This window comes from the organism of the source record quoted next, unplaced genomic scaffold (genome assembly GCF_019419815.1).
Source record: "Pyrus x bretschneideri cultivar Hongxiangsu unplaced genomic scaffold, Pyrus_bretschneideri_v1 Contig63, whole genome shotgun sequence".
NCBI lineage: Eukaryota > Viridiplantae > Streptophyta > Magnoliopsida > Rosales > Rosaceae > Pyrus > Pyrus x bretschneideri.
In genome coordinates, this window is record NW_025999802.1 from 1982023 (window position 1) to 2001910 (window position 19888).

At 37.8% G+C, this 19888-nt stretch overlaps 3 protein-coding genes and 1 pseudogene across 4 annotated transcripts; 3 read left to right on the forward strand and 1 right to left on the reverse strand.

Moving 5' to 3' along the window:
- Positions 1 to 100: 100 nt before the first annotated feature.
- On the forward strand, positions 101 to 3873 carry LOC103947069 (annotated as a pseudogene).
- Positions 3874 to 5016: 1143 nt separating this feature from the next.
- Positions 5017 to 7763, forward strand: LOC103947073 (pentatricopeptide repeat-containing protein At1g22960, mitochondrial-like). Its single transcript, XM_009357915.3, has 2 exons — positions 5017 to 7422; positions 7520 to 7763. Exon 1 carries the CDS (start codon positions 5088 to 5090, stop codon positions 7254 to 7256), a length of 2169 nt encoding a protein of 722 aa, XP_009356190.2. The 5' UTR covers positions 5017 to 5087; the 3' UTR covers positions 7257 to 7422; positions 7520 to 7763.
- A 2538-nt stretch (positions 7764 to 10301) lies between these two features.
- LOC103947075 (palmitoyl-acyl carrier protein thioesterase, chloroplastic-like) lies at positions 10302 to 12821 on the forward strand. Its single transcript, XM_009357920.3, has 6 exons — positions 10302 to 11030; positions 11119 to 11252; positions 11436 to 11549; positions 11657 to 11825; positions 11930 to 11998; positions 12190 to 12821. The coding sequence occupies exons 1-6, from the start codon at positions 10665 to 10667 to the stop codon at positions 12541 to 12543; spliced, it is 1206 nt and encodes a 401-aa protein (XP_009356195.2). The 5' UTR covers positions 10302 to 10664; the 3' UTR covers positions 12544 to 12821.
- Positions 12822 to 13481: 660 nt separating this feature from the next.
- LOC103947074 (CDP-diacylglycerol--serine O-phosphatidyltransferase 1) lies at positions 13482 to 19288 on the reverse strand. 2 transcript variants are annotated; one of them, XM_048573046.1, is made up of 13 exons: positions 18911 to 19288; positions 16990 to 17179; positions 16356 to 16421; positions 16218 to 16277; positions 15898 to 15988; positions 15666 to 15720; positions 15309 to 15388; positions 15081 to 15197; positions 14911 to 14995; positions 14656 to 14747; positions 14137 to 14390; positions 13937 to 14025; positions 13482 to 13836 (listed from the first exon to the last, which is right to left on the reverse strand). In XM_048573046.1, exons 2-13 carry the CDS (start codon positions 17145 to 17147, stop codon positions 13709 to 13711), a joined length of 1275 nt encoding a protein of 424 aa, XP_048429003.1. In that variant the 5' UTR covers positions 17148 to 17179; positions 18911 to 19288; the 3' UTR covers positions 13482 to 13708. The 2 variants fall into 2 exon arrangements, with proteins under 2 accessions (XP_048429003.1, XP_048429004.1); XM_048573047.1 differs by lacking the exon at positions 18911 to 19288 and having other exon boundaries at positions 16990 to 18771.
- Positions 19289 to 19888: the final 600 nt, after the last annotated feature.

Consider the following 19888-nt stretch of genomic DNA (forward strand, 5'->3'; position numbering starts at 1 on the left):
TCTGGTTCTTCTTGTTTGTACTCGCTTTCCTTTTATATCAAAAACTGAACGACGTATGACTCTGAATGACTGGTTCTTGTTTCTTCAGCTCGGGAGAACGATCTTTTGGAATCGCAGCCAATGGCGCATGGTAGCTGGTTCCCTATTTGTTTTCTACTATGCGCCGGTGAAGTAGAATGGGCCTTATAAACACTTTCTCGGTTTAAATTTCAGCCCACCAAAAAGGTCCAGTTCGGCCCATGGTTAACTTCGGCCTTCGGTTTCCTTCCCGCCCTTTCCCTCTCCTATCATCTCTCTCTGTGACCTCGCTTCGCGAAATGGCGCGGGAAAATCCGGCGGAGAAAGCCCTAACTCTGCTCCGAAGCCGGCTCTGCGACCCTAATTTCGCCTTCAAAGCTCTCTCTCACTCCGATGACTCAAACTACAGGCCCCTAATTTTCTTCAAATCACACTCTTCGATCCTAATTTCATTTTTTTTTAAATCAAAATTGGGGGCTTTTTGTCCTTGATTTTCTCATATTTATTGTTTTTGCAGCAAGTTGAAATTTTTAGTTTCGAGTTCGATCACCGAGGCCTGCAACTCCATTTTGCTTCTGGGTCCCCGTGGTTCCGGAAAAATTGCTGTATGCCCCCCAAATTTTCTATTGTGATTTCTCTTCAGTCCTCTTATAATTGTAGCATACAGTTGATTTTCTTACTCTACTCGTGTTTTAGCTGTTGGAGCTTGTGCTCAATGATTTATTACAAGAATTTCCTGATATGATTTCAGTGGCATGCTTGCATTTTTCACTTCCCTTCATAATAATTTCTTTGATTTTTTTCGATTTTTTTCCGGGTTTAATGTTTATATGCAGTTTAATTTGGAATGGACATTGTGCTGCAGATTAGGTTGAGTGGTCTTTTACATAGCAGTGACAACTGCGCGTTCAAGGTTGATTCATGGCGGGGTTGAAATTGTGATGAATCATTCAGGAATCTCAGACAGTAACATTATTATGTTTTTCCCTTTATTTGATACGGCTGTTGGTTATTCAGGAAATCGCTAGGCAGCTATGCATGGAGCATCAGTTGGTGTTCTCAAGAATGGTAAGTGCGTAGTTTTATCGGAAACCACTTTTGTAGCATTGTACTTCCGAAAACTTATGGTTTCTTGATGTGGTGATCATTTTTGTAGGCATCGTTTGATGATAACTCCCAGTTTATGATAGCCATGTTAAGATACGCGTAAAGCTTTCTTGGTGCTATTCGTATGCTTTGGAAGTTCTGACAGACTTGTTTCTCTGCTAATTAGGGAGTGTGGATTAGCACATAAAACAATTATCTTTGTGCTCGATGAGTTTGACTTGTTTGCTGTTGTAAGACCTCATCATCCTTTGCCCATTTGTTTTTCATTTCTGCAGCCTTGCTCTTTGACATTCATGATTTATCGTTGGCTGCATCTTTCTCTGAAACCCGTGAAGATTTGTGAAAAGCAATTAATTAGCAAGTAAAGTTTTTTGAATCTTATCTGGGACTGCGAAGTTACACTGGAAGCTGCAGGAAAGTTTATCCTTTCATAAGGAGCAATTTAAGCTTTTATTGAAGAAAAAGATTGTGCAGACTGAAACATATTGAACAAGCATACTCTTTGGTCTACTGAAACGTAATGTTGGAAGAATGACAATGCAAAGATGCAGTAAAGAACCTAGAGAAAATATATCTTCTACTTTGTCTGCCTACTGGAGCTTTCATGAAAAGGGTTTGCTTGGTCAGGCAGCTCAAACGAGCATATTTGTTTTCTTAAAATTGACTGGTTGGGTGCTTTTGGTTGAAGTGTCAAGTTGTCAAGTATAAATATTAAGACAAGAAATCATTTGGTATATGAATATTATGCAACATATAAGGTGTAAGAAGTGTACGACTTACAAACTAAACATATACACACCTTAAAGAGGTTCTTGTTCTTGTTGGATTTATAGAATAAAAATAAACAATCAGTAACTCTAATATTTCTCTTCATTTATGGTTCCTTACAGATAAAACAGAGATTGCTTTATAGTTTACTTGATGCAATGCAGTCAGTGACATCTCAAGCTGTTGTCATTGGTGTGAGTTCGCGACTGGTATGTTGCTTTAAAGTTGCTCCTATTTTTCCCTTGTCAACTTTTGTTGCCATAACTGTGATGTGAATGCCTAGATATAATGTTAGCAGAAATGTGGATTAGTTGCATCAAAGTTGAGAAGACTTTCTCATGCAGGATGCTGATATGCTTTTGGACAAAAAAGAGTGAGATCTCGGTTTTCACATAGAAAGCTTTTGTTTCTTCCTCCTGCTTATGAAGACATACAACAGTAAAGTTACTAACTTATGACTTGGGTGCTACTATTGCTTCTTCCCAAATATGGACACTTCTGGTATAATAATTGTTTTTCTGATTTTCTTAATTTCCAAACGAGGCAGATTGTTGGAGCACATTTTACTATTGCCAACAGACCCGAGCTTTCCTCCAGACTATGCTATTGTATTGAATGCAAAACTTCAAGTATCCTTTCCTAACTATGTCTTTTAATGAGATAATATTGAATATTCATGTTAACAAAAAACAAAAATTCATTTTAACAGTATTCTAGCAGATAAGATCATTCAGCTTGTAAAGTCCTTGACATTTTACAGACTGTATTGGCTGATGAGAGATTTAAAGAGATTGTTAATACATACCTGAATCTTGATTCAACTGTCAAACATTTGTTGAGATATCTGTAAGTTTTTCTTTTGAATCTGAAAGAATTGAATGATCCTATTGCTTTTCGTATTCATCATTCATAATATACTGAAGTTACTGGTCGTGGACCATGGTACTAGATTCCGTGCTCTTTCTGATATGGATTTAGAATCTGGAATGCTGTCGCCGGAAACTTCAAAACCACGCTTTCTAATATCCAAAGGCATCCAAAGTTGGAATGCGTAAAAGGTCTGAGAATTTTTATCTTGCTTTGTTGGACTTCATCGTCTGTATTCTTTGTTCCTCTCATATCCATCATTTCTGCCGGCCAAAAACTTGTGTATATAACCACAAGGGAAGCAAGGCAATGACCTCTTGTTTTCTGTCTTCTTCTTCGCTCTTTTTTTCTTCTTATGAAAATCAATGGTTTCATGCAGATTGCTCAATATTGGAACTTTACATTCTGGTATGCATGAAGAGGTTGGAAGTTAAAGAGCAGAACTCTTACAATTTCAACGCTGTAATGAAAGGTGACTGTCTGAGTCTTCTCTTTCCAAGTCCTATTAAGTTGTCACGTACATGTTTGGCATATGTGGCAGAGTACAAAAGCATACATGATTCCGTCAAGACAGCTGACCATTTCGCAAGAAATGTTTGCTTACGGGTATGCATAGCTCCTTGCTAAAATTGTGTCATAACAAATATTCGTGCGATGTTCCATTTAGCAGAATATTTCACTTTTCACTTCCGCAGGCATTCGAACACCTCCGACAATGTGAGCTAATTGGATTTGCAGACAACAGAGGACAGAATCAATCTGTTGAGTTCAGTCCTGTAAAACTTTTAGTCTCATCCCATGATGTAATGAACTACATCAGGGGATGAAATCATACGGATCCTGTCCCGTAAGTCACTACAAGAATTTTTTTTTTTCCTGCATATGCAGGGGATAAAATGCACCAAAAGATCAACTGCAACCGATCATACAAAGAATTTAATCACTATGTAGGAAAAGGTTTAGCATGTATTAGAACTTTACGTTAGGTTTTATGCCATATTCGCCGATCTTAATGTCGAAGATAACGTGTAGCAAACCACTTGGGTTTCATGAGCTGTTGGTTTGTGTTGTTGACAGGCAATTCTTCAACAATTAATGGATCGTCAAAAGTAGAGAACTGGTTCATGTCTATCATAATCGCAAGGCGTATAATCTCTATCATTGTTTCACATCAAACACAAACAAGCAAGACTTGCTTCTTTTTTTTTTTTCTTTTTTTTTTTCCTGGTCAAATGATAGATTTTGTTAGACTATGTGTTAAATTATCTATCAATAGAATTTGAATTCACGTCATTATGCAAGAGTTTAATTTATTTCATTCATGCAAGACTTGCTTTTTAATACCGATTTTTTAAAGGAGGTATCGATGCATGGCTTACAACCATACAATCTTATGGTGTATATTAAGGGTGCGTATACCACGATGTGTCACATCACATACAAACAATCATCTTTTCAACTCGTTGAATTTGACGGTATCACTTTGACCTTTTAGAGTATAGAATATTTATCACCCGTGACATGTGTGATCAAATAAAGGAAGACACTTGGGTTATTTGTCGTAATTCATAAAATTCTGAATAGTACAATTACAGTATTTGTTTGGTGAGGTATACATACAATCTAATGAGATGTTATTGATATTCTCGGTTAGACTTTCTCGTTTTATTTTTTGAGTTCTCATTCTCATCATTTAAGATTGCGTGGTAGTCTTATTTTCGATTACCGGTGTTAAAATTTAAGTGTTCAACTAACGTAGTTTCATAAAAAAAATTGGATAACATAGTTCGTCTAAACAATTATGAGTTTAGTTGATTTTAAATCGAGTTAATTTTTAAAGTGTGAAATATAAAATAAACGGATTTTTGTTTCTTTTGAGTCGAGCAATAGCGTTAGTAAGTCACCAACGAGATTTGAATCTATGTTGTTATGTAAAGACATAATATTTTTCCATCATTGTGATAAAAAATCATGACGAATTATTAAATAAAGAAAGTGTGTAAATGAGAAGTTGCTAACATTCCCCTTGCCCATGGATAACAGGAGAATCGGTGAAAGTGTAAAACCTAACAGTAAACTTGAAATTCAGATTACCAAGTCGGCAAGTCCTCTGTTTTGGGTTTGGGCTCGGGTCCGCAATCCACTAGCCACCATGGCTGCTTCAACCACTTTCCCCAAGCTCACTTCGATCTGAGCCGCCCAATAAACCTCCACCAACGTTGAGGTTACTCAAAACCCAAAACCCAAAACCCAAAACCCAAACACCACCACACCCCCCACCCCCTCTCTCGGATCCTCCGCCTCCGGATGAGTCGCCTCTCCACTCAATGACCCTCTGCGCCAGAGCTTCAAATGCTTTAGCCGCCACTGCCTCAGCCGTACTCCACCGTCCTCTCAAGGTACGCCGTTTCTCCCCCCTTTCTGGGTCTTTCCGCAACTACTCCTCCACTACTTCACTACCCACCGCAGCTTTCTCCGAGACTCAATACCGGGACCTTATTTTCGACACCATTGACGAAAAGCCCTGGGCTTTTTGCAACTCCAAGTGGGTCTCCGATCGTTTCCAAGCTGTTATTGTCGACCCCGACTTGTTTGTTCGAGTCCTCGTCGAGATTAGGAGCCGACCCAGAATCGCTCTGAGGTTCTTCCGATGGGTGGAGGGCCAACCGGGTTTTAAAAGATCGGAGTTTGCCTTCTGTGTGATTCTTGAGATTCTGGCTCACAACAATTTGATGAGGCCGGCGTATTGGGTTATGGAGAGGGTGATTAGTGTAAATATGCATGGGATTGTGGATGTTTTGATTAATGAGTATATGTTTTCGAAAGTTTCGTTGAAGCTTCTCGATCTCTTGTTCTGGGTTTATACGAAAAAATTGATGCTTGAGCAATGTCTGTCGATTTTCGATAAGATGATTCGAAACCGGTTGTTGCCGGACGTGAAGAACTGCAATAGGGTTCTTAGGATACTTAGAAATAAACACCTTGTGACGAGAGCTAAAGAGGTTTACAGAATGATGGGTGAGGCTGGGATTAAGCCGACGATTGTTACCTATAATACCATGTTGGATTCCTTCTGCAAGGAAGGGGAAGTGCAACAAGCACTTGAACTTTTGTCAGAAATGCAAAAAAGAGGATGTTTTCCGAACGATGTAACGTATAATGTGTTGATCAATGGGCTGTCAAAGAAAGGGGAGCTGGAGCAGGCCAAGGGACTGATCAAGGAAATGATGAAAGCGGGATTAAGGATTACAGCATTCACTTATAACCCTTTGATTTGCGGGTATTGCAACAATGGTCTTCTTGAAGAGGCATTATCTCTTGAGAAAGAGATGGCAATTAAAGGAGCAAATCCCACCGTGGCTACTTATAATTCGTTAATGTATGGCCTCTGCAAGTGGGGAAGAATGACTGATGCCAGGGATCAGTTTTCCAATATGTTAAATAGAAATGTAATGCCGGATATAGTTTCATACAACACTCTGATACACGGGTATTGTAGATCAGGGAACTTGGGGGCTGCTTTCATATTGTTTGATGAGTTGAGGCATAGAACTTTCACTCCTACTGTCGTCACCTATAACACACTTATGGATGGCCTTTGCAGATCCGGAGACTTGGCTGTAGCTGGGCAGCTTAAAAATGAAATGACGAATCAAGGAATTTTCCCTGATGTTTTTACATATACCATCTTGGTAAATGGGTCTTGCAATGCGGGAAATTTATCGATGGCTAAAGAGTTATTTGATGAGATGTTGCATAAAGGAGTGGAGCCAGATCGATTTGCCTACAATACTCGAATAGTGGGGGAATTGAGGCTTGGTGACCCGTCCAAGGCATTTAGCATGCAAGAAGAAATACAAGCAAGGGGTTTCCCTCCTGATTTGTTCACATACAATATTTTTGTGAATGGGATATGTAAATTGGGCAATTTAGACGAAGCATATACATTGTTGCAGAAAATGGTACGTGACGGTATTGTTCCAGATCATATAACATATACTAGCATGATTCATGCTCACCTGGAAAGTGGCCAGCTCATGAAGGCAAGAGAGGTTTTCTATGAGATGCTAAACAAAGGTTTGTCTCCTTCGGTGATAACTTACACGGTATTGATTCATGCACACGCGGCTAAGGGGAGACTAGAACTGGCTTATATGTACTTCTCAGAGATGCAAGAGAAGCGTATTTGGCCAAATGTGGTCACCTACAATGCTCTGATAAATGGTCTCTGTAAAGTGATGAGAATGGATCAGGCTTACGAGTATTTTACTGAGATGGAGGAGAAAGGAATAGCTCCAAATAAGTATACATACACTATTTTAATAAATGAGAACTGCAACATGGGCAATTGGAAGGAGGCTTTGAGGTTGTATAAACAGATGCTTGACAGAGAGATCAAGCCTGATTCTTGTACACACAGTGCACTTTTTAAGCATCTAGACAAAGACTTTCAACTGCATGCAGTTCGATACCTTGAGAGTTTAATTTCAAGCTAGTGAAGGAACTGCTCGTTTTTAAGAATTGACGAGGCTATTGTTGGTGTTCAAGGGTTCTCAGCTGATTAGTCGAAGAGTGGCATGAGATATTAAGAGGGATTTCTCAACTCTGAGAGAAAGCTATTGTGTTAAACCACTTGGCAAATTCCCTTGAGTTATGGTGCAAGTAAGATATCTTCTTTCAATGTTTGCATCAGAATAGCACATTCTCAAACTTTTAATATTCTTCTTGGCTTGACAGCTTTCCTGGTTTAATGTTACAGGTGACTTGCTAAATAGCGTTGCTGATGGTGATTGGTGAGTTTGGCAAACCTTTAACTTGAAAGGTTGAGTTGTGCCGTTTCTAACTTTAGAAGAATATACTCGAAATCAGTTGTTGAATTGGATTATTGATTTTTTAACTATCAGAAACCATTTTTTCGGAAGAGTCAACATCAGAGTGTACAGATAAACTCTCAAGTGTATCATATCGTTCCAAATAAAATATCTGACAAGATTATTGGTTCATTCTTTTGCTCCTTATTTTGTTTCATGAGGTAATAGGAAAGAGCGAAGCGTTGCCATGTTCTGTATTGTTGTAACGAATATGGGTTTTGTCCAGTTTAAAATCAGATGTATTACTTTTTGTCTTTAACATAAGAATTTCATTTGGTACTGAGCAGATGGTGAAAATTTAACTTCTTCTAGTTTATCCAATTCAGCTTGAAATATCGGTTAGTGTTCCTGTAGTGTTATCTTGGACAGCCTTCCTGTAACTATTATTTGTTTCTCGGCCAGTCTCGAATGATCTTGTTCACGCTTCATCTTCTGTGAGCATCACAGCCTCCATTGATCTTCTTTCACAAAAACCCAATGGATGCTGTTATGTTGTTGGAGGTTTTACGCACATCATGTTTGCCCTGTCTTTTCGATTATTTCCGAGATGCATAATATGTGGCAAGTAGAACTTCAACTTGAAACAAAACAGCCACTACTTTTGGTTACCTTTCCGGGCAGAAATGAATACAGGATTGTTGGTCTGCATCTCCTTGGTTGCTGCACTTGTATGTAGCGTGAACAAGATGTTGGCAAAGGATGCCGAAGAGTATCACTTGGCACACAGTCACTTTCTAATTTATAATCGCCTCCTTCGTTCTTTTTTATGAGTATTTTGATTTAGCAATGTTGGATAGAGGAATGTTGTTTATATGCTAATTAGTTACTAATTATGCACTTAACGTTGAATAGCAAAGTGCGAAAAGTCCAAATTCGAATTGTTCAATCCGATGCTTATCGTAACCCGACCAAGGGAAAGCGATTGGATAATCGACATGGTAAACACCGGTCGTGCTTAGGTTTAATAATTGTTTTAACTGAAGAGTGTTTAGTTTAAGAGAAGTAGTTCTTGTCTCACTATGTTTGATGGACACATTTCATAATTCTCCCCTTGGATTTGCTTGTTTGTTGGCTTTTGTATGCAGAGCATCCATCCCTAACCTCCAGTCCCTCTCTCCTGCTACTTCAGCCATTTCTTGACTACGCCGATGTTGAAATCCCGACGTTGGCCGATGCCACCAACGGGTTAGATTTATCCGGCACTTGGATGCAGAAGAATACTGATGAGAGTTTGACTTCACACTGCAACTTGGCACTGGAGGATACTTGGACCCCAAGAATTTACTTCAGGAGGCAGTGGAAAATTGACCACTGCTCGTCTTGTGGTAATTCACCTTCTTTGAGGCAATACCATATTTGTAAATGATGAGACGTATTGCCAGTAAAAAATAAGTACGTTAATACCTACATAATAATCTAATTATCAACTATGTTATATAGTTTGCAAAATATGATTTATATAAATAATCTACCTAGCATTATCCCTTGTACTAAACAAATACAATTTTGTTTGATTTTCGTAATTAGACGCTTCTTCGACTTCAAAGTGCAAATGCAACTCCTTGCACGTCTTACGATGTTGATCATATCAGATTGTGGAAAATAGCTACAATACTTATAAGTATTACAAACTTTCACCACCTGACGTCAAATATGATATTGGATTGGCATTTGACCGTACAAATGGTAAATGCATGTGGTACTTGCAAGCAAATTGTGAAATAATTTCGCCGCACGCCTATTTCCGCACACTTCCTTTTTAGGGGTCATCTAGAATTATTTCAAAGTAAAATTAATGGCCAAAAATAAAATAACGGTGTGCAAAAAATATCAGTGTGGGGACAGACATAGAAGTGGGCCTCTCAGAGTGTAGTAAAAACAAAGGTAACATTTAAAAACAAGAATCAAAGCTATTGGTTAATGTTGGTTTAGGTTATAGATAGTTTAGAAAGAGGAATTGAATCCACTCTAGATCTTAGTATCTGGAGTCTAAGGATCAATTTATCCGGACCATTGTTGGTGTGTAAAAGAAATCAGAGCCGTTGAGTTACTTTTGTATTTACAAGGTTTTTTTCGGTTGAATTTGAAAAATAGGGTATGTAAATTATAATGGGCAAAACTTGTTTGAGATGGTTTTTGAAATGATTAAAAGTGTTTTATAACACTATAAGCACCCCTAATTCCGTTTAGCAAAAAAAGTTAACACTGCTTATTAGGTCATAAAAGCGTTTTATAAGGAAACACCTACCGAATGTTTTTTAATTTCAATGTGTTTCTAATTAAAACGTTTATAAAAAAAGACACTTGTGTGTTTCTTATAAAAGCAATTCAAAATGAGCTAGCATCAAACTCATAATAAAATATATCATGTTCTCGCATTCATGTGGGTGGACCCTCAAACCCCTTCAACCAAGTAGAAATAAAACACTTAGGTTTGCATTTTCACTCCGCCCAAGGGATTGGTCAAGTGGAAAGAAAGCAAAGGTTTGGAAATCCTAACCCAAGCTTGAACTCTCATGGACACATTTCTTGGATCATCGACTTTGCTTTGGTGCGTTGTTTGATCCAAAGGTTGAAAGTACGTTGCCGTTTCATGTGAGACCGGAGCTTCATAATTATGAAAATTAGTCTGTCATCAATGTGTAGTAGGATACTTCCTATGTTAAAAAACATAAAATAAGACAAAATAAAAACATGAGATGAACAAAAGAGAAGTGTGACAAAACATATACACTCTAACCCTTTTGTCTGCTTTGTGAAATCGATCAAACCTATGTGTTGTGTAGCACTCAAAATTTTGGGGAATCAAAAACTTAGCCTTCAACAAATACAAGGCAGATCTTTGAGATGTACAATTACGACTCCTAATAACAATGTTTCCTTCCTCTTTTTTTCCTCACTTTTCCCAACTTTTTCCGTCCACAAGGCACAAACAACTATTTAAACATCTCCTTCCCCATTTCCAAATTTCAACCTTTCTTCCAACCAAAACAAAAAATAAATAAAAAAACAAAAAATAAATAAATTGATGCCATGGCCACCTTCTCTCATCTTGCCTACTTCCCTGTAAGGCGTTCTTCCTGCAGAGATAGCTATGATCCCAATAAGCAAAACCTGAGCAATATCAAGATCGATGGAACTTCCAAGAAACCGGCAACCAAAGTTGAAATGGCCGGTGTGGCAACGACTTCCATTTCCATGACTTTAGTAGTAAATGACTACGTGACTGAGCAGCAAGCCCGACAGAACATTCCGACAACCAAGCAGTCCGTTGATCATTTCCGACAAGGGTTCAGCATCGAAGGTGGCGTGGGGTACAGGCAGGGGGTTGTCATCAGGTCCTATGAGGTCGGGCCGGATAAAACTGCAACACTTGAGAGCGTCCTCAATCTGCTGCAGGTGATATAATTAATCAATCCAAGTTATGTGAAGATTGTGTTGCATTGTTTGGAAAGTACGGATTTTTTTTTCTTCCGGTATGATGCAGGAAACTGCATTGAATCATGTGTGGATGTCTGGACTCCTGAGTGATGGATTTGGAGCAACACATGAAATGATGAGGAATGATCTTATTTGGGTTGTGTCCAGAATGCAAGTTCAAGTTGACCAGTATCCAATCTGGTATGTCCAATCATCGCCTTTTCTTTTGATTAGAGCGATATTCTAAACTAATCTAAACCTCAGAGAGGGGACTCAAACCCGGAGTTGTTCTCTTTTTGCTATAATCTTTAAAGCTAGGAAGTAGGACTCTTTGCAGTATGAAACAAATTTCAAGCAAAAAAATGTGACAATCACATCCTGCAGGGGAGAGGTACTGGAAATCGACACTTGGGTTCAAGCATCAGGGAAGAATGGTATGAAGCGAGACTGGTTGATCCGAAGCCAAGCCACGGGCCATGTTTTCGCTCGTGCGACCAGGTATTGTAGAATTTCCTCAAACTTCCAATCACTTTCATGATCTGCTCATGAATGATTTATTTCAGTCTTGTCATTGATTAATCATGGTTGTACAAAACGTGGAACAGCACCTGGGTGATGATGAACCGGAAAACTAGGCGCCTTTCGAAAATGCCAGAGGGAGTGAGGGGTGAGATTGCACCTTGGTTCATAGAGAAGCAGGCAATCACAGACGATGTCCCTGAGAAAATCGTCAAGTTGGACAACAATGCTAAGTATGTCAACAGCGATCTGAAGGTAATGTTTCGTGTCCAATTTACTCCAACGTCTCAAAACTACATCCATATACAGTTAAGAGAATTGAAAATATGCTGAATATGCAATTTCTTATTACTTGGTAGCCCAAGAGAAGTGATTTGGACATGAACCACCATGTCAACAATGTCAAGTATGTAAGATGGATGCTTGAGGTAAAAAGTCTCTCTCCCCTCTCTAATTAAAGGCATGTTTGGCACTGCTTCTGAAAGGGTTAAAAGTGTTTTCTAACCACGTTTGACAGAAAAACTTAAGTGCTTCCTACAGAAGTAGTTCTAAACGGTCACTTATGTTTTCTTACCATAATTAAATCTTAATTAAATGACTTAATCTTTGTTTTCGACAGACGATTCCTGACGATATTTTGGAGTCTCACCAACTGACTGGAATCACACTAGAATACAGAAAGGAATGTGGGAGTTCAGATATAGTTCAATCGCTTTGCGATCCAGAAGATGGAAAGTTCATAGAGAGACTCAAACAAGAGAATCAAGACACGGGTTTACCGGATGGATTTTCTCTGGCAGCTGGAATTCTTGAGAACGGCGGGTTTTTGGGCTCCTTTGAGAAGCAACAATTGAGATATACACATCTCCTCCAAACAAATGGGAACCTTAAAGATGAAGAGATTGTTCGAGGACGGACTGTTTGGAAGAAAAAACCAGAGCCCCATTTGCTTCTATGTAGAAAAATTGTATGAGAAAAAGGGGTTTAGAAGCTTGTCCTCTAAGAAATGGGATGGCCTGAATAATGAAGGGCATGTTGTGGATAAGGGTAACAGAAAACAAGCAGGATCATGGATTCTAAGGAGAGTGAAGAAGAAAAAAAAAAAGCCAAGGATCTTTCATTGTTTCGGATGTTGCTAGCTTCATCGAAGCTGAATAACAATCCTAATAAACGAGCCAGATATGTAAATGACGAGTTAACGGAAAAAGGTAACAGAAAACAAGCAGCATCATAGATTCTTCGGAGAGTGAAATAAATGTAATGTGTGGTCATGAAGGTAAGAAAGTTCACCTTAAGCCTAATAGGGGGTACATTGATTTTGATTAAAATGAGTCGTTTCGTTTCATTTGGGTCTGTAATTTGTATAGCCATTGTCGTAATACCATTTGGTAAAGAATAATTGTGATTTGCAAATTCCATCATTGAAATTGTTTACAGAACATACTTTTACGGTCACCATTTTCAATTTCCACTCGAGGGACGGGCTAGTTAAGAGAATTCTCAAGCCGGATATAACCAATATGGAGTCGGGGTGGTAAGAAATATAAGTCTCGTGCTTCTGTGAGACGTGCCTCACAATCGGTACACCTACACAGTACAGTTTTCTCTTCACGAACATTTCCGCGCGTTGAACGAGTGAAACAGGTCACGTATATGAACATTCCATAATATATTCATAACCCATAAAAAATTAAATTATATAACAATAAAAATTAAGGAACTTAAACGAAAAACTCCCAATAATGTTCACTTTAACGAAAAACCATATTTTTACACCAAAAAGTCAATCCTGATACTATTCACTTTACCCTTTATTTTGTTCTCGTCGTTAAAGCTCAAAGTTTTCAAGCTATTTTCATTAGTTTTCCTTAAAATTTAAAGAAATATACTAAACATTACAACATGAAGAAATCGGTTGAAAAAGGCTCATCCTTGAAAATTTTCTGCCGGTAATGGGGACAAAACCAGTAATTTTACGAGCTGCCTAGGAAATGAATAAAATCCTCTACTCAAGGAAGTGTGATCCGCTAATCTATAGGAATTAACAAAAAGCTGATTAATATTTACAATGCCGATCGATATCGAAACCCTTTTGAGACGAAGAAGCAAGTCAAAGAATGATGTACACAATTGTAAATTCATTGCCTCTTTCGCCGTAAACTTTGATGCAGTTGCCACGACCAAATTATCAAAAATATTACGAGGGCCGCTCCGGTAGATGCCCAAAACGTTACCAGCCATAATGGCATTGACTTAGGATATAATCCTGATCAAAAGCAATAAAAACAAATCACGTAAATTAGCATCTGACAATCAATGGACGAAGAAATTTCACAAAACTAAGGAGCGCGAGGAAAAGGACATACCATGTCCAAACTTGATGCAAATGAGAAGTTCAATGATGCAAATAGCTACGGAAAGCCAACAAAATGCCCCAACCTTCTTCACTGGTTTTCTGCAAATCCAGTAATTGAGCAAGCGTGAACTACATCAATGCAAATAAGTAGATGATGAAATGTAGGGTGTGTGTGTGTGTGTGTGTGAGAGAGAGAGAGAGAGAGGGTACCGATCTTGAAGGTATGAATTGTACTCGCGAATTGTCGGAATTGCAATTAGCCACCACAGGATCAACCTATACACTATCAAGGGGTTCCGGGGAGGAATCCATAAACAGAACTTAAGAAAGAATGTATTAAGCTCTACTGTCATGAATACAATACAAAGAGTGAGGACTTGAATGAAACGCCATGGACCAAGCAAGGGATGCCATTCGTCCTTGTCCCACTGAGCTGGTGTGAATTGCCACAGTGTTCTTTTGACCTGAAACAATAAAGATTGCATCTCCCAAATCACAAATTATATAATGATGCTGAATGCCCCGAAAACCAATTTCAAATAATGTCGTCGAAATCACAGTAACTATTTATTATGATTGCAGTGGCTAGAGAAACATCCCATGTCATATGATTACTTTCAGTTTATTATAACCGCTTCAGTGAAAAGAAAAAAAAAAATCATCAAGCCAATTCGCAAAATTAGCGCATTCATGGTCAACCAAAATGCGTAATTGAAATTCCAAACATACTTTTCCAATAATATTCGGCTGACGGCTTAGACCAACCCACTTGTATGTTTTTCCATCAAAGTACCTAACCGTATGCATTCCTGCCCAGATACCTGCAAAGCACCCAATCAGAAGGCTTAGGAGGCTGCAACCATTATTTGTGGATATACTGATGGTAGATACGATCAAGAACAGTCTGAATTGTCAACAAAAAGTAGCATGCTATTTGCTACAACTTAACAATAGAAGCACGTTATAATGTAAGAGAGTTCTCACCAAACCAGTTGCAGATCAAAATGTCAAGAATGATACTGTCCCACCAGCATTCATTGAAGTTCGGTAACATATGGCGGAAGGTAAGCTGAACGTGCCAAATAAGCTTTCAATTAAAATCAAGTAAACCACTCGAGCACACATCAAATTAGGTATAAGGTCAAGAAACTAACCTCCATCAGCTCAAATCCGATGGAAAGCACCCACAGAAGGGGCTGATTGCGGATCAATATAGCTTTTCCCCACCACCCAACTATATGAGCCACAACAAATTCATCAAAAAGTGTTTCCTGGGGAGAAAAGAGAAAGATGTATTATAAGCTGGTGTACTGATGTAGATTGAGAACATAACGATACATGAGAAACAATTAAAATGGATGGTGTGAAAGAAGAAATCATACATAAACATTCTTAAACCTGTTAGTAGGATTTTCAGGCAAATATATGCGACAATCAGCACCATAAGATTTTTCTGGAAGTTCTGCATGAAATCAAGAAATACAAACAAAGAATGAATACCTTGATCATGCGGCCAACCAAAGGCATCCAAAATAATTTGAGTATAAAATGTTTCCGAATCTCATCCGCATAAGGAATTGAATAATAAAGCATATCCCTTGTCAGCTAAAATACCATATTAAAAGTTTAGAAAAAGGAATTGCATGACCCATAATTAGATCAGAAAGTTTAATCTTAGAAACTTATCAGCTAAAGTTCCATGTTAATGGTATTTAAAAGAAAAATTTTAACTGCATTACCAACACCAAGATCTGGATGGAGAAACTTCATAAACTGCCGAGCACTGTCACGTTTCTGTCAAGCGAGAAACCAAAAATAACTATCACAAAACTGAAGACATTAGAACTCCCAACAAACAAACTTCCAGGTTTTTATACATGCATATACCAACATACATACATGTATACACAAACACAGAAAAATCGCATATATAATAATACAAAAAAAGTACTAATAATGAGAAAAATTTACCTGGAAAAGCAAAAATGTGAGAGAAATAAGGTAAACAACAGCCATTCCATGAACCAAGCGCCAAATTGCAGGATGAGGTCTGATAAGAACCCTGTATGAAACGTAATAGAGCATAAGGCTAACAATTCCTCACCAGTATACTACTGTGAATGCTAGTAGCAAAAGCAGCACTTGCATATAGGAAAAACAAACAAGGAAAAGTAAAACCAAACAACCATTTATCTCCATATAAACACTTTTATTCCCATTCATTACCAAAACAACCATCCAGTAGAATATTAGCAGAACCATTATACAACTAGCTCAATCCAAGAACTTACGTAGACGGGGCTTGCAGCAAGCAATAAGCAAGAAAAACTGTAATCATCGCCCATATACCCCTGCAGGAAAAGAGTGGGCATGGGATTTGTAAAAGGTAAATAGGAGAACACTATCACCAAATGTAAAGATGAGCTAACCTTTTTACGGATGTAACAACATCTCCAGATGCACTGCTTTCTGGGTCTAGGGCTCCACTTACCCAACTGGTACATTTGAACAAACAACAAGATACAGAAACCAATTAACCAATTGTGTAAGACGAACATAGATCACAATTGCTTCAATAATGAATAATTGTATATGAGACTTAAGGTCTGGGATGTGGGGGGTAAATGCTCTACCACTGGAGGCTACAAGCAGCCCCCCAAATAACTAGAGAGGTGCAATGTTAAACCTAAAAAAAAAAAAGACTACAGAAACATAAAATAATTCAATTACGATAGAAAAATAAATTCTGTAAGCCTAATAGAGGGACCTAACAGCACCATAGGATCACCTATGTCAGTGGATAGACAATTTGACATGATAATGCAATCACATAAACTTGAAAGCTAACAATTCAACTACTGCTATTTGACAACTGTAAGAAGAAGAAAATAAAAGGCCATCAGAATACTACTCGACAGTGAGAAAAACCATCTGCTGCCAATAGCTTTGTCAGGAATTGTAGTAAATAATGCAGAATGCCAGAAGCATTAGTTCGCAATCCATAAAATCAAAGGTAAACCTACCATTGTTATAGAGAATCTACTTAGTGGAAAGAGCACTCACATAAGGAAACATGCGCCAATAAGCAGCATCGAAATGGTCCGAGGCTTGTACGCCCATGCAGTCCATGGATCCAGTTCATCGCCTGTATTTGACTGACCCATGTCACCATTTTCTAGAACATCCTTTCTCCTCACTCTCCTGTGACCATTAGGCTCCATCAGCCTTGAATACGAAGACGCCAACTTGTTCGCTACACATGTAACATTATTAAGGTTATTATATTTGCATGATAAGTAGACAAACACTAGTTTTTTTTCAATATGCTAAGGAAAGTACATTATTCATGACCCAATTAATAATTATAATAAATATGCATGTGGTGGTTCTTAAACACATAAGCTATCACAGATTTACAATATCACTAAGTTCCACAAAATCTCAGCTGTAAAAAGATTATGTTTTTTTTTCTTGGAGAGAACTCAGCTTTAAAAAAACATGTCATACAGAATCCCCATCCTCCAGAATAGGTTCCTAACTCCTAACACAAGATTACTGCCATTGATGTAACATAAATTTCAAGAGAGAAAGATTAGTGGCGATTGATGAAAATCTAAAGCAAAGGCCAAAAGCGAAAGTTAAAATGTCGCGTCTCATAAAGGCTCCATTCCAGATAAGAATGTGATTCCGTCTAATGTTATGAATGTTACTAAGCAGATATTCGATTCCCACAAAACCACTGAGTCCTACATGTTTGGGACACAGATATGAGAAAGATATGGAAAATCTAGTCAGACACAATTTGATGCACCTTTCCCTACATAAAGGTACAGTCCCAACAGGTTAAACATCCAGCACCTCTATAAAGTAACTATCCCCTCCCACACAAAATTTCCCCCATAAAATTCTACCTATCCTCACTAGAAATTTACACATTCACAGCAGAAACTTTCAGAAATAAACTATACAACAATCGCTCGATTAATCACGTATATAGACCACTTCCACCTACAAACACCATCTAAAGTTCAAACACACCCAATTTGCCCGTAGTTCAGACTTCCGAGGGTTTTTGATTTGGACAAGCGAATATCTGTTTATATCTAATATTTCAAACTAAAGCAAGCTCATCAACAATTCTTCCCCACTCTTTAACCCATGTGTGCTTAGGGTACAAGATCCTCAAACCTAATCCCTACAATAAGCATCTATACTCAAAATTCTTAACCTAGTTTTGTAACCCCAGTAAACAAAATAAGTTCTACACATCCTAGAATAAACGCACTAACAATTCTGCACACTGAAAGGAACTAACTAAGCTTAATAGTTAACCAAACCGTGCCACCGGAACCTAAAAAAATCTGATAAGGTATACAAGCAGACACACACATACATATACAAGATCAAATTTAGCTGCAGACAACAGTAACCAAAAATACCCATCAAGCAATTTTCGAAATTTACGGTTTCAAAAGCTATAAAACACTGCTTTGATATCATGTGGTTAACAAGCAGCAAACACACTCACTAAACGAAATGCAGAAACACAGATACTCTGAGCAGATTTAAACAGAATAAGTAAATCGGATACGAGCTGTTGAAATCGAAAATCCCCATATCAGCTAACAAGTCATATAATTCGTTAAGTTCGAATGAACAAAAGCTATAAATCATTGCAATCGAAATTTACGGTTTCAAAAGCTACAAATCATTGCATGTTGGAAATAATCAAAGATTAAGTGTCAGATTCAACAAAGAAAACATGGGTTTTTATAATAAATGAAAATTCGTCAAGTTCGAATGAACAAAAGCCTAAAAACGTAAGATTATGCAGATACAAGATAAAAACAAATGAAAAGAACACAGTAAGTGCGTATATATAGTGATATAAAAATACCCAAGTATGTATATCAGCGTAGAAAGAGTGAAGAGATAAAAAGGTAGGTGAAAAAGGCTATGTATTTGAAGAGGGAGAAGTACTTACGTAGAGAAATAAAGAGGAGGTGGCCGTACGAATGGAGGACGAGAAGATCCTGGCCGTCGGATCAGAGCTTTTTGGAACTTTGAATAAACCGAAAGCGTGACCGCACAGAGAGAGAGAGAGTTAAATTATGGATAGGGAGATAAGTGATGCACTTAAACAAAAAAAGATTTGCGTTTAATCAATCCAATCAACGATGTGTGAAGCTTTTGCAGTGCCAGAGAGAAACAAATGTGAGAGAGAAGAAAAGGATCAGCCTTTCTCTCAGTTTCTCTCTCTCTCCTCTTACTCTCTCTCTCTCCTTTTTCTCACAACACAGAGGAGGTTTTCTCTGCAACAGCGGCGAAAGGGCGAAGGATGACGATGGGAGAAAACCCAAAAAAAAAACTACTCTGGAAAACCGATATATAAATATTTATATATTTATTTTACAGAGAGGAGAGAGAGAGAGAGTGTGAGTGTGTACGACGGTCAAAGGAGATTTTGAAGATGTGTCAGCAGAGAAAATAAAAGGGGAAGAGATTTTGAAGATGTTTTTTTGTTTTTCAGATGCGGTTGGATTGAGAAAAAGGATGCGTTATGCCGTAAGTACCCCTGGGGATCTTCTTTAATTGCGGTATATTATCATTGATGATCCATTGTATTTTTTTTTTTTTTTCTTCATCTTTAATGATTCGATTAAAAGTCAAATATTTTAACCTAAAAAATTTAGCTTTTAGCCCATAAACAACTTTTCTGCTGTAACCTTTCTAGTCTAAAATTTTAACCTGGGATTATTAAAGAATAAACTTAAACTATTTTTTTTGTTAAATTAAATTTTTTTTAAAAAAAAAATAAATATGTAGACTATCGTTAATTAATTTTATGAACATTTTAATCAAAAAAAATTTAAATTCCGATAAATATTGGGTAGAGTCCACTCCGATTTCTAGACTAAATTTTGGGGGAAATTTGGCCTTGGTTTAGCATTTAGCATTTAGC

Coding starts and splice junctions, on each gene's coding strand:
- LOC103947073 (XM_009357915.3), top strand. CDS start 5,088: ATGACCCTCTGCGCCAGAGCTTCAAATGCTTTAGCCGCCACTGCCTCA.
- LOC103947075 (XM_009357920.3), top strand. CDS start 10,665: ATGGCCACCTTCTCTCATCTTGCCTACTTCCCTGTAAGGCGTTCTTCC. Junction 11,253..11,435: donor GTTGACCAGTATCCAATCTG/GTATGTCCAATC, acceptor CACATCCTGCAG/GGGAGAGGTACTGGAAATCG. Junction 11,999..12,189: donor ATGTAAGATGGATGCTTGAG/GTAAAAAGTCTC, acceptor TGTTTTCGACAG/ACGATTCCTGACGATATTTT.
- LOC103947074 (XM_048573046.1), bottom strand. CDS start 17,147: ATGGAGCCTAATGGTCACAGGAGAGTGAGGAGAAAGGATGTTCTAGAA. Junction 14,748..14,910: donor TTTGATCTGCAACTGGTTTG/GTGAGAACTCTC, acceptor GGTGCTTTGCAG/GTATCTGGGCAGGAATGCAT. Junction 14,391..14,655: donor AGCCGAATATTATTGGAAAA/GTATGTTTGGAA, acceptor TTATTGTTTCAG/GTCAAAAGAACACTGTGGCA.